Source organism: Pelobates fuscus, chromosome 1 (assembly GCF_036172605.1).
Source record: "Pelobates fuscus isolate aPelFus1 chromosome 1, aPelFus1.pri, whole genome shotgun sequence".
NCBI classification, from domain to species: Eukaryota; Metazoa; Chordata; class Amphibia; order Anura; family Pelobatidae; genus Pelobates; species Pelobates fuscus.
Window position 1 is genome coordinate 253,067,356 of NC_086317.1, and position 14,567 is coordinate 253,081,922.

At 34.4% G+C, this 14,567-nt stretch overlaps 1 protein-coding gene across 2 annotated transcripts in view; it reads left to right on the forward strand.

The window, feature by feature from the left end:
* The first annotated feature begins 9,575 nt into the window (after positions 1–9,575).
* Positions 9,576–14,567, forward strand: part of RUNX3 (RUNX family transcription factor 3) — a 33,367-nt gene continuing 28,375 nt past the window's right edge. For both annotated transcript variants that reach the window (XM_063444560.1, XM_063444561.1), the window contains exons 1-2: positions 9,576–10,211; positions 13,989–14,145. In XM_063444560.1, the coding sequence (XP_063300630.1) occupies positions 9,954–10,211; positions 13,989–14,145 (415 nt within the window). In that variant the 5' untranslated portion in view covers positions 9,576–9,953. The remainder of the gene's footprint in view (positions 10,212–13,988; positions 14,146–14,567) is intronic.

The following is a 14,567-nucleotide window of genomic DNA, read 5'->3' on the forward strand; positions in this document are numbered from 1 at the left end:
CCTAATTGCCTAAAAGTAACTGACCTTAGTCGACCGCCCACAGACAAATGTTGATAGTGTTGCATGTTACATGTTATATAGAAATGTTATACAGAGTACGCTATGTAGGGTACATCGTATAACAGTACGCCATATAAGGTTTATTATATAAAATACTGTAAAGCTATTGTGATTCATTGCAGATGATGTATGACCCCACCCCCTCACCCTCCCCCTTTCTTTATTCTGTATCCCTACCCTTTTTATCTTCCTGAAAATAAAAATCTTAAATTTCAAAAAAAAAAAAAAAAAAAAGCAGACTGATGTTCTAGCCCTAAAAATGGCTTTTTGGGGTGCTGTCCTTACAGCAGAGATCAGATGAGTCCTTCAGGACTGTAGTGGACACTGAATACACTAGCCTAGCTATCAATTTCCCTATCAAATCAGCAGCAGCTACACTGTCCCTACTCTCACTAAGAATGCAGCTTCACAATGAATGTAAAATGGATGCTGTCCAGGAGGTGGGAGGGTCTGGGAGGGAGGGTCTGCTGCTGATTGGCTGGAATGTGTCTGCTGACTGTGAGGTACAGGGTCAAAGTTTACTCAATGATGACGAATAGGGGGCGGACCAAACAGCGCATGTGTTCGCCATCTGAGGCGAACGCGAACAAGCGATGTTCGCCAGGAACTATTCGCTGGCGAACAGTTCGGACATCACTAGTCATAGTGCAGAAATCTCCTGTCCACAGACTGGAGAGAGGGAAATTAGAATAGAAAAAGAAACCGAGGTAAATATAGAGTTGTTATAGGGAGGAAGAAAGCTAATAAATTGTTTAGTTTATCAATCTTGTCAGAAGCGTGGCTTGCTAATTCACCAAGTGTGAAGTTAGTGTTGGGGTTGCAACAGAAGTAAGGAAGGAAGGAAAATTAGAATATTATGTGGAATCTACAGGCGCTATTTTATCATATAGTGTATGTATAAATATGATAAATTGCTCACCTTCTTTAGGAACCCATAAAATACTGGCCCCAAGTTTTTACACATTTTGCCATTAGGGAATGGAAAAAATCCCCCTTCTGTTTCCAAAGTGCAGAATGCCAGGCCAAGAAGACTTGTATCAATAATGGTAAGTATATACTTTAATATAATCTAAAATAATTTAAAAACAAATTGCTAACAAAATAACATATGCCAGCATATTCTGCAGTGATTTACAATTAAAGAATGGCAAAGAGGTGAAAGAGACCCTGCACAAACAAGCTCACAATCTATTAGGATTTGAGGTAGGCAGATGTATATCAGGATTTGCCCAGGGACACTATTTGGTAAGGTGATCTGACAGAAAAATTCTAAAGAAGCATTGTTGCTTCTTTACTCCATTCATTGTCTAAAGCTATTCATTTTCCCAAATATTTTATAAAAGCTGAACAGATAAGTGAAAACTAAAAATTGTGTAAATTTACATAATTTTTATTTTTACATTTGTCTGCACAAAATTGCTGTGTTATGATATGTTTACATGCTAGCTACCCATGCTATGCTAATACTTTTAAAATCAACAAGTGATCTGTAGAGATAGAGGTTAGCATGGAAATGTAGGCGATGCTTTGTATTCCTTTTTTTATATATATATAATATATTGTTTTCTATTTAAAATATAAAGCATATTGAACATGTGAAAGTGGATTCAGCTCAATAGTGGGGCAGTGTAATTTCAGTGGGATACATATATTAATAATGCATGAGAGGGCAAGAAATGTTCAATTTAACGGTTTTGCAGAACATAGTGGTACTGTGAATTATTAATCAAACATCTACCTTTCCAGAGCATTATGGTAAATGTCTGTCTTATAGAAATATTTCAGTAATGTTAACTCTTTCATTGGATAAGGCAAACTAAATGTCCAACCATCTTAGTTATACCATATGCTGCACGGGGGACTGTGGCTAGTTATAGTTAATATAGAGGTTCTGTTATTTGTAATTTGAAGACCAGTGGAAATAGTCATATATATACAACATACACTCTCTGTGCACTCTCACTGCTTTCCAATATTAAACGTAACTGTCCAACCTTAAAGGGAAACTATAGCACTAGGAATACAAAGGGTTAAAACCCCTTTTGTCACTTACCTGACATGCGTGGCGAACGCTGTGAGCACATTCAGACCAACCCATAGGAAAGCATGGACTCAATACTTTCCTATGGAGCTTTAGCTGACGCTAAATGTTCTCATGCAAAGTGTGAGGACGTCCAGCAACAGTTAGGTGACCTAAAGTCGCCTAATGACCCGGAAGTGCCTCTAGTGGCTGTCTGGTAGATAGCTACTAGCGGTGGAGTTTACCTCACAAGGTAATTATCGCAGTTCATTAATAACTGCAATAATTACAGTCACAGGGTTAAACTGACAGGAGTACTGCACCCAGAACACTTCAATAAGCTGAAGTGGTCTGTGTGCCTGTAGTGTCCCTTCAAATATATATCTATATATCTGGTCATATTGGGAAAATTATTATTATTATTATTATTGATATTTTTATAGCAACAACTAATTGTGCAGCGCTTTACAATATTATGAAAGGGGGAAATTTTACAATAAATTATACAATTACACAGTGACACTGGAGCAATTGGTAGATGAGGACCCTGCTCAAACGAGCTAACAGTCTAGAGGAGGTGGGGAATAAAAACACAACAGGGCAGCAAGGGTGAGATCCTGCAAACATGGTGGAAAAGTATCAGAACTGGAGGTGAGAGTGGAGTGTGGCTCTTTAGGAGAGCAAGAGACAGATATGGATAGGTATAGATAACTTACCCTGGTAGTCCATAATCATTTTGCAACAGTTATAATTTGAGAAACTTCTTAAACAATTTAAGACATGGGGAGAGTCTGATGGGAATAGGCAGGCTGTTCCAAAGGAGTAAGATAACTGGGGATCTTGGCAATATCAGTCCAGTCAAGCCAGGACCTAATAGTTTTGCACGTTCAGAGTTTCCCCAAGTAAATGTGCTGATATTGTGAAGTTGGAATATCTAGAAGCAATAAAAGCTCAGCGACGATGTGATAGGCCACTAAAGCACACAGAATAGGCTTGGCAAGTTTACATCTACGCAAAAGTGAGAAGGCACACACCAATAATTAGGGCAATCCAATTGTCACTAGTCCTGAGAGGCTCCAAACCTCCCCAGCTACAATAAATAAATAAAAATACTGGGTTCATTGATATAGATCTACAGACAGATCTATTGAACCATATAACACAACATTTTGGTTCTAATCAGAGCCTTTCTAAGCCTGACTGTCTTGCAAAGTCCCTGATTAGAGTGGAAACATTCAGCTATATGGTTAATAAATATAAGTATATACATATATATATAGTTAAAAATAGATATGTCTTGATTTTGCACTGGTAAGTTTGGTAAATAAAAGGGAGACATAACCATGTTAATAAATTAGCAGTTATTGGCGCCATGTCTTCAGCCCTATCGAAAACATCTATATATATATTATCTCTTTACAGCTCTGTGACTTAACAGGAGGCTATGATAATGCGCACAAATCCTTTTTACCTGCGACAAATTAAGCAAATTCCTGTTATTTTACACTCAAACAAATAGATCCATCTCCAATTTACGTGCCAGCTCGATTCATTTGGACAAATGACTGATTTGTTCATTGCAGGTAAAAAGAATTAGTGCACAAGTCTAATGAAAATCATTTTTTTTTTAATTATTCTAATTAGAGTATATTAATTGATGAATAATTATTAGTGAATAAAGGGGTGTATAACTACAATCAATCATTTTAATTTTCATAGCCTCCTTCTAATTGGTACGCCTTCCAACCACATGCATACAATGGCTTACTTTCACTTTGCATTGCAAAGAAATGCTTAATTAATTTTAATTACAGGCCACTTCACTCAGGGACAGTTTTGAGCTCATTGTTCACATGCAGACATTTTTACATCACGGTGGAAAATTTACATTTTTTAAATATTACAAAATAAATGAAAATTAAATCTGCAAAATAGGTTATGCCACAAATATTTCTGTACATGATGAATAAATGTTAAATTACATTTGTGTAAATGTACATAAATAAATTTTGAGGTAAGCCTTAACAACAATCCATACATAAAATGTATGTTATATACTTTGTTCATGTACTGTTATAGATAGATAGATAGATAGATAGATAGATAGATAGATAGATAGATAGATAGATAGATAGATAGATAGATAGATAGATAATAACTGAGCAGATTTTTGTTTTCCAGCTTAACTGATTTTAATATAAATTGTCCATTCAACATAACACAGTGTTTAGAACTAATTTGTATTATTGACTTTTATCTTAAAATATATTTTAATACATATATATAAATAAGAGAAAACCATATTCATTAACTGGTAAGTTGTGCTGAGATAAAAATTGGCATGAAAATGTTATGCAAAATATGGATATTAGAAATGTATCCCCAATTCTACTAAATCTTTTTCTAAAGGAACTATTTTTGATCATCATTTTCAAGTCCCTTGTAAACTCCCTGTGATTGTTATTTAGTGAATCCACCCCATCTTTTTCAAATCATAAAATGCAGGCTGGATGTGTAGGGTACAATGTGTTTTGGTTATTGGGTTCAATGTGGTTGCAGTGACAACTAGTGGTTGGAATTGGTAAACCAGTACAATAGCATCTTCGTTCACATGACCATCCATCGCAAGTTAATATTAGGAACATTATAAGATATAAAAAAAATAACTTTTAACCTGCAATAAGTACTGTATTTAAACACTTATTGAACCAATCTGATGTTTTCAAAATGAATTGAAGATCAGTTTACTAAGCAGTGAGTTACAGTGATTCGGCAATCAATGTGTACAATCTGTTTGTTAAAATATTTCAAACTTGGCCAAGTTAGCTAGATATACAAACATTATAGGGTTTTGATCTTGATTTTGCAACACAGTTGTCATATAATAAATAATAAATGAACTGCATTGTGCATTACGAGCACATAATACAAATGCACATTTTAGTGTAAATGTGATAAAGACCCATAGTGTGTTGTGTTTATGCATAACATTCTTTTCAAGGATTTATACATATAAAAAATAATTTAAAAAAAATAAATAAAAACTCAAGTATTTATCGGTCCTTTTGCAGAAATATATGCATAAAAACTACACCTTATCTTATGTCTCGTAACTTTTGATGTATATTCTAGGCAATTAGAATAAAAATACAAGTGTCATTTTTGTAACATACATATTTATTTGTGACATGAAATAAATGTAATAAAGGTTAAATGCACTGTTTATTGGTACCTTTTTGGGAATATGGATTCCTAAAATGCCAGCAGAAAGTCAATGCCCACTGTAGTACATTAGAACAGACCAAGAGGAAGCAATACAGAGGAATATGTGTAGCTAAATGCACAGTTCTCCTGGGTGTCTGATGCTTTACCAGCAAAACCAAATTGAAGGTAAGTCGTTGCGTGACGGATGGGTAGGTAATTCAGCAACTGCAGGGGCCAAAAGAACTAACTGCACTAAATCTCTACCCCCTATCCGTATATGACTTGTGAAAGCACTAGTGTATATATTTATATAATGCACTTTATTAGTTATGCACATTTGCTCATTTTTTTCATATCTAAAAGTGTCTCATGCAATTATTTAGGATTAGTAAGATTTTTTAAATATTTGTTTTCCTCATGCAATTCTGATGGTAAAATACATATAATTCGAGAATTTTGCACTAGGAATGACAATCTCCACATGTGACATCAGTAACAATAACTATATGTAATTGTGCCATGGTGCCTGTACTGGATGTATGGTTCTACTGTGAGTTCTTACTAGCCACCACAATATGATGTTTTCAAAATATACCTTAAATGTAAAATGCTTAGGACAAGGTAATGTTTGAACAATAATTATTCTATTTTGGACACAGTAAAAGTATATAGAGATATAAAGTCTTAATGTGCATTACTGAATGTACTGTCATAAATACAATATATAGTGATATGTCCCCATCCCCTCTGTGGATGAAATTGAATTAATAGTGACATGAAAAATAACAGTTGATAGCAGAGAGTGTGAATCCTATCAATCCCAGACAGTCCAGGACATGTATGTATGTATGTCTCAGCCCTGCCTTGAGACCAATTAAACCTAGACCTAACCATTACCTTATTTCTTTTTTTTTTTTTAGCCCTTACCTCACCTTAATTCTAAACCTAAGCTCTAAACCCTAACCCAAAAATATTTAGAAATGTCAAATTTGCATAATAATTAAACATGTATTAAGGTAAAAAATGCCATCTGAAGGCTCTGGAGACATTAACCAATCTTAACAGTTCTAAGAGGTTTTAGAAATTCTTGCAGTTTTAATGACTTTCTTTTAGTGCTGTCACTCCCATTAGAAGTCACAGAAAAACGTGATTCATATAATGTAAATGATGGGAGCACACAAAGACAGCTTGGAGGTTTTAATATTGCTTTATAGGAGAAGAGGGGAATACAAGGCTTGGTAAAATTGAAATTTAGTATCCTATCACCATTGTTAAAAAATATTGCACTAAAATGGAAATATATTTTTTTCTCTAAATTACATCTGCTAACAAGATAGTTCTGCTTAAATCTTTATTCCAAGTGTTACATTCAGTGGTTCTAGATGTGAGATATGTGCATTATGTGGCTAACACTATTGAAGCCCTTTATTAGAAATGAAAATTCTATCTAAACGTTATCTTTCAGTTTATTATACCACGAGCGTTAAATACCAGGTATAATAATACGAATTTGATACATTCCATACCCTGTTTCACTGGGGAGCTAAATTGTGTATTGCAAATGTTTAGGACTACGATTCCCATAATGCTCAGCCAGCATGAAGGATGGATGCGCATGAAGACAACTGTAGTTCAGAAAATCAGTAGGGGGATCTGAAATAGCATGATTCAAATTAAGTTTAGGAATATTAAAATACATTTTGCTCAGATAAATATTCACTGAGTTGTATTTGCTTGTGCTGTTACCTAAATTATAAACTCGCCACTAATCCCTGTTTTGTAGCCAGACCCCACGAACTATTCATTTGAGCCAGTTTCTTTCATTTCATTGATGACCCTACTTTTATTATATAATGTAACTGAGCAATTTTCCCTTACATGCATACCAATTCTAATATGAATTATTAAGCATAAAAAATATAACATATCACTTCGTATTAATTATTAAACGAAGCAATCTGACAGATTGGATATGAATACTGAAATTATGCAATTAACTAGTTGATCAACAAATTATATTGAGAATTCGTTAGATCTATATGTTTCTAAAATGAACAGCTATGTTTAACAAAATGTTTAAAATCATTTTATTTTGAATCATTTGCATAAAAGAACGTGTTATTTTGCTTAAAATCATCTTTATTTGATGTCACTATTTTCAGCATACGTGCTCTGCACACTGCGTACATGAACAGATTTTATTTAATAATAGTACATTAATGTTTGACTTTATATATAAGAAACATTTTTCGATTGCCTCCCCCACTGTAATAATAATATGCTAAGAGAGAGAAAACAGGTTGTTTGCAAATCATATTTTAAATGTTCCCTCTATGGAGTGATAAGTTCTCTAATGCACATTCCATTGTATCCAGTAATTGGGATATTCACAAGATAAACGGTGTTTAAATATTGTTTGCCAAGTATTTTATAGTTGTGTTACTATCAGCTATAGGTATCATATTATAATATGGATAGATAGATAGATAGATAGATAGATAGATGGATGGATGGATAGATATGCGATGTAAAGATAGAGGAACGTGTTGTATAGGTAATGTTTCTGAATATATATTTGGCAATGCATGTCCTAACTGTACACTGGTAGTTATCTAACTAACTCTGTCTGTCTGCCTGTCTGCCTGTCTCTCTCTCTGTCTATCTATCAACAGCATATTTTACACGAGAAAACATGTATAGGATTTTGGACTTTAATATATAATTTAAATTACAAAGTATACATATAGACATAAATATATATATTTTTTATATTACAGTGTCTATTTTTATAATACATACATGTACAATGTATACACTACATTAAAAAACATACGAAATATAAGAAAGTGTTGTTGTTCCTTTGGTCATATTGATGAATAATAAATAATAATAATAATAATAATAATAATAATAATAATAATAATAATAATAATAATAATAATAATAATAATGTGTCTTTTTCCAGTACATTATGTGATACAGTCACAGTATACCAACCGGAGCTCCTCAGACAGTGTCTGTTCTCGTTAGTGTCTCTTCCTGTACATTAATAGTGTGTCCATACTGTGTCATTGTCTGTATAAAATAACATTGTGCTATTGGTGTGGGGATTATTATTACACTATGTCCCATGCAGGGAGGTGCTGGCAGGAGGATTGCTGGCTGTATTGGCGCAGTGGATATTTGATAGAGCAGTGGTTCTGATTAATGATATGTAGTCCATAACCTCAAGCACCTCACACAGAATCAATGCTAACCCTTCAAAATCAAGGAATCCAAGGCAGGGCAGCGTCATCATTTGGATTGATTCATTTCCTGGACATTCTGAAGTAGTTGGGTTTGATATTAAGTAGCACATATAATTACTGAAGGCTTCTTACAGCTCTGCAGATCTGCCCAGTAGCTGTGAGTGAGTGGGTGGCTGGGTGTGGTGGGAGGTGGTGGTGATAGTGGAAGTGGGGGGAACCTGTAAGACACACCACATCCCTCTAGCTCCTGCACTGTTTTTTTCTTCTCTTTTGATAGCAGATGTAGATTGGACATCCCAAGTGCCACTCACAGTCCCTCCCCCGCCCCCACTTCCCTATGACAGCTCTGGTGTAAATAGTGTGTGACACAGTCTGGCTCTTACACTTTTCATAAAACCAGACCTGCGGTCTAGAAGCTGTTGAAGTAGCTGCATCTCCCATTGCCAGCAGAAGGTCAGGGGACCAGTGGAGCTCTGTGACACCATCCCATGGCTTGTGACCTGGACTAGAAGCTCCCCAGTCTCCCTCGGTCCCAGTGAGAGCAGCGAAGGACAGAGCAATTGGCACGATCTCTTCTTCTGGATTGTCCACAACTTTTCAGATCTTGGTGCAGACAGCAGCCACAAAGGAGCCCCCTCGCCCACCAACAGCAGCAGCTCTCTCCCTCCCTATCAAACCATTTTAGCTGACAAAGCAGCCCCAGGAAGCACCAGGAAATTAAGGCAGATGTGTGAAAACTTCTGTATGCTTTACGTTTATTTTTCTCAGCTTCTATATATCTGAACCTGTTTCGGTATTTTGAGGGGTTTTTATGTGTATGAGAAAAATAACCTGCATACTCTCTCAAACCTGACGATGGCATACACCTATTAAAAAAAACCTGCCTGGTAACCTACCTCTGCACCTTCAGGAGAGGAGCTGCTGGCTGGGTCCTGCAGGAGCTTCTGCCCTACTTCCCCTCTGAAACGACTCTAGAAGGACCTTGTTTCTTGTCTGCACAGTAACTAGACTTGAAGCTCCTCAAACCGTGCAGCTTTCCATCTTTAGATATAAATATATTGTTTGCCTGTGTACATGGTAACATAGGGTGCTGAAACTTCACAGTGCATCATCACAAGGCTCTGTGTGTCTTCTCTCCCCCTCCTCCTCCACCACCACCACCACCCCTGCAATTCTCAGCAGACAGTGACTTCCTGAGAGGCTGATCTTCTCACACGACTTTTGTTTCTTTTTTCTTCTCTTCTGAGATCAGATTAGTGATAAGAAAACCAGTGCCCTGACATTACCCACTGCCCTAATACAGAGCCCCTCGGCCCTGCCTGCTCTTGGTTGTTGGGTAGAACTTGCTCTGACTCCTAGAAGAGTCTCTCCTTACAGTCTAGATTTCGGTGTCTTCCTCTCTCTAACCCCCTGCTGTTGTAATGCGTATTCCCGTAGACCCGAGCACCAGCAGGCGCTTCACCCCTCCATCCACCTCCTTTTCCTGCGGTAAAATGGGAGACAACAACGGGACCATCAGCTCTTCTGCCCCGGGGAGGACCAGGTCGGAGATCCGGACGGTGGTGGATGTTCTGGCTGACCATGCAGGGGAGCTTGTAAGGACCGACAGTCCAAACTTCTTGTGCTCAGTGCTACCTTCACACTGGAGATGTAACAAGACCCTGCCTGTTGCCTTCAAGGTAAATTGGGATGGGATGGAGTGGGGTGGGGTGGGATGGGAGAGACACTGCAGGTGGAAGAAGTTATCTTTTGTTCTCCAGAATTTGCAACATTCTAGAGCAGCAAAGAATGGAACAATGTATTATTCAGTAAAACATTGTTTCCATTCTTGACACATTTTTATCATAAGTACATCATATATATGTATATGATATATTTATGATAAACTTTTGTCAAATATTTTATTTTCTAATTTATATATATATATATATATATATATATATATATATATATATATATATATATATATATATATATATATAATCTGTATACTAAAGTGTATTTTATTTAGCTGTGAAAATAATACAGTTAGTATTTAACAATTTGCGTGTAATGATACTAAACAGACTAGATGGTGATTTTGGTACATTTAAAGTCTCATTGTGACATTGCTGTGTCATTGTATCATTGTAGATAGCCCATCGACATTTATAAAAGCGCTATTGTATGGCTTTATCAGATAATACCCATATTCTATCGAAATGAATCCAGTAAATGATTCAGTACTAATTGGTCGTAATAAGCTTGCTTTCTCGTATTATAAGAGTTCCTGTTCGTGAATAGAACATGTTAGTGTGATAATTCAAGTTCAGGAATCTTAATATGACTAATGTTATAACTACCAGATAATATCAATTAAAACCACAGAGTTTATATTTTTTTTAAAATGCTTATAGGCTGAAATAAAAGCACACAATCTAATTGAAAATTAAAAATGAAACATATATCTTAATACACATATATACACGTCTTATCCAGAGTAGTATGTTTGGCATGATTACATGGTTTTGGTATAATTGGTATACCACTTCAGAGATCAGTGACTTAACCTCAATGTCACTCCTCCTTCCCTTCTTCAAATTACCATGTGTCATAAACAGAAAAAAATATATTTTACCATAACATTTTTAACAGCAAAATTTTCATATTTAAAGAAATAGTATTTTGATCCAATCAGTTAATGCTATCCCAAATTATATTAATCCCATTGAGACCTAAAAGGTAACTGAATAAAAAAAAAACAGATATGGGCTAATTTAAAAAAAAAAAATTAAAAAACATAAACATCTAAATTTAAACAGGTTAACTTATAGCCATCTGTCAATCTTACTCACCATAGATATTTTTTTTTTCTTTGAAGTTAAAGGATGTTGTGTCACTAAATACACTCTGATGAGATTAAACAAAATCATATGCCAGAATAATATTTAGATAATTTTGATAATATACTGCTTAAATTAAATCCTAATTTTAAACCACTGTAACATATGTGTTGATTATTATGCTCACTGATGAACTAGGAAATGTAGAAAAAAAAATCAAAAACACAATACATAATCTTACATAACTATAAGATTTAGATTCAAAAATTTATGAACATGGGAAAATAATTTTGCAAGCTAAATGGATCTTGATTCCTATTAATGTAAGAAAAAAATATAGTATAGATAATAAAAAAAAACCTATTGAATGTACAGATGTCTGCTTTACATATTTTTAATAAAATAAAATTAAATTAGCATACACGCTATTTAATATATAGGTGTATACATAAATCATAGTTGGCTTGGCAGTTACAATTTTTTAAAATATGAACTCTGTGGTCAGAGTAGGCAGAACATAAGTACACACATCTGAGGAAAAAAAAATCAGGTTGGGGAAAATACACCACTTCCAGAGGAATCACAGACCAATACATTTGTATTAACATAGGTAGCTTGTTAAAGGAGCAGATTTGAGGTCAGAATAAGCAGGGTTCTAGAGAGAGTTTAAAAACACCCCATCCCACTTCAAAGTCACTCAACTGCAGGGTCAAGCTGCACATACAATGAGTCTATTTAGTTCTCAGTTTTTACCAATTTGAGATAATAATTTAACTGTAACCTAAATTTATATTCTGTACCAAACCAATAGTTCAAAAATAAAAATACAATCCTTATATTAGCATTCTAAAAAATAATTAAAAGTCCACTTCTTAATGCTGAAATTTATACAGATATTTTTATAGCAATTTAAAGGGACCACCTTTGAGTTGCATATTGAGGTCGTAATAGCCTGTAGCAACACAGACTAGGTTGCAGAACATATTTCATAACTAAATATATATGGGTTGGAAGAATTCAGCTTTGACCATCTTTGTCCAGAAAAGTGTAGGGTACATTAAAGCTATTAGACATATTAGCAATTTTCTTATATTTGAATTATTGTGAAATATTGAGAAATTTCTCTATGCAAGGTGACCTTGAATGCAGTGTTACGATTTGTACAAATGATTAGTGTTTTAGGACAGTTATATTTCAATTAAAGACACCCTTGCTTTTTCAGATTCTAATACAGAAAGTTAGTTTGTAGCAAGGTAAATGTTATCTGCACATCTTGCATGCAATGCTGTATTCAGTATAACAGCTATCTACTTCAATAAAGAATCTGAGATTGCACCATCCACATCCCGGTGTATGGTATTGGCTTTCTTAATGGGACTAGAATAATGTATCAACAAAATTTATCAACATGAGAAAAGACATTGCTATTACCGATTTTAATAGGACAGGATTTTTTATGTTTTTTATAGGACATTTGATACAACAATTTTATATTAAATCAAAAGCAGATAACTTGATTTCATTAAACACTTTGGAGAAAGGCCCTAAAATAACATTTGATATACATACTTTTTAGTATTGCATTAATTATGGTCATCTCCTTAGTATAAATATATATTAGGCCTTAGGACAATTTTGTTAAATATGGAAACATATAATTATGTAGGAAATGATAGTTGTATAATCAGTCATCGTATGATATATGTTGAGTATATTATATATATGAGTAAACGTAAATTTTAATAAATGAACATCTTAGCATTTGGAAAACCTCAAAAGCTTTTAACTCGTAGTCCTCTTAAATAGGTCCAAAAGGCAGAATGTCAGAGCAGAGTCTGCAATGTTTATGCGCTATTCGGGTACAAGAATAGATGGATTAATGGATGGAAAGATACTTTATCATCTCAGCAACAACATTTCTAATTCTATTTTGTAATACAAAAAGAAGCAATACTTTATCAGTTACTCTAGTAAATATAATTTCCAACTTTCATTAGAGAAAAGAGAAGACAAACAAGAGAATAGTAGATAAAAATACTGACCAAAAAAACACATAATAATTACAGTGTAAAAAAGTGTATAAAAAAAGTCTGTTTGAACAATACTAGAATAAAGTCAAGAGGCGTGAAAAAAATAAAAGAAACAAATATCAAATGTTGATAAACTGGATATGAAAATCAGATATTGTATTATATATTAGATATTAGATATGATGGTTTCAACAAATGTTATATACAGTAGAATAACCTGTTTCATACAGGAAGCCAAGGCCAATGGCTCCTGAAACATTTGTAATGTATACAATACAGTAAATCATTTTATATATTGAAATCTAGCTGGTGGAAAAGAAGTTGTTTATGTATTTATGTTTCCTCTGTATTTCAATATTGCAAGGAGCACATTCTAGAGCAACTGAGTGCAGATAACTTCTGACACCCATTATCATTTCCAATAAAAGAAGAATTGTAGGTTGGATTTCGGAAAATTAATTTTTGAGAAAATGGGTTACCAGATGGCCTACTGCCATATACTCTGAGGAGATGGGATAGCTATCTTCACTCTTAGATTTATGGATTAAACAATGGGTGTATTGAATTAAGGATCGAATCACATCTTGGTTTCTCCTGTGCCCAGGTTTTGGCTTTAGGAGATGTTCCTGACGGAACGGTGGTCACAGTTATGGCTGGAAATGATGAGAACTATTCAGCTGAATTGCGCAATGCCTCCGCTGTCATGAAGAACCAAGTGGCTCGGTTCAATGATCTTCGATTTGTTGGGAGAAGCGGAAGAGGTGGGTAAAATTAAAGATAGCACGTGGAACATTCTTAATTCAATTTTAATGATTACAGATGTATAGAGTCATTTAAAATAGTTCTAGTGTTTCGAAGATAACTCTTCTTCTGCCCATTACTGCCTATCAAAACAATCCATCGAAAGCTAAACTGGAATTGCATTAATCCGCTCTACACTGCAAAACATTTTTACATTTTTTTAATAGTTTATTTCACTTTTTTTATTGTCTGCATATTCATCTTGAAGTTAAATTTTTTAACTTTTTTTTTAATTGTAAGTACTGTTTAACATGTCATTGTGGTCAAATAACAAAATATGAAGATGAAGTTGTTCACCATAGCATAATCAGTCGTGTTGTAGATGCTCAAAAAATAGGAACTTCATATTGTATGTTGGACCCATTCAGTAAACCATTCATGT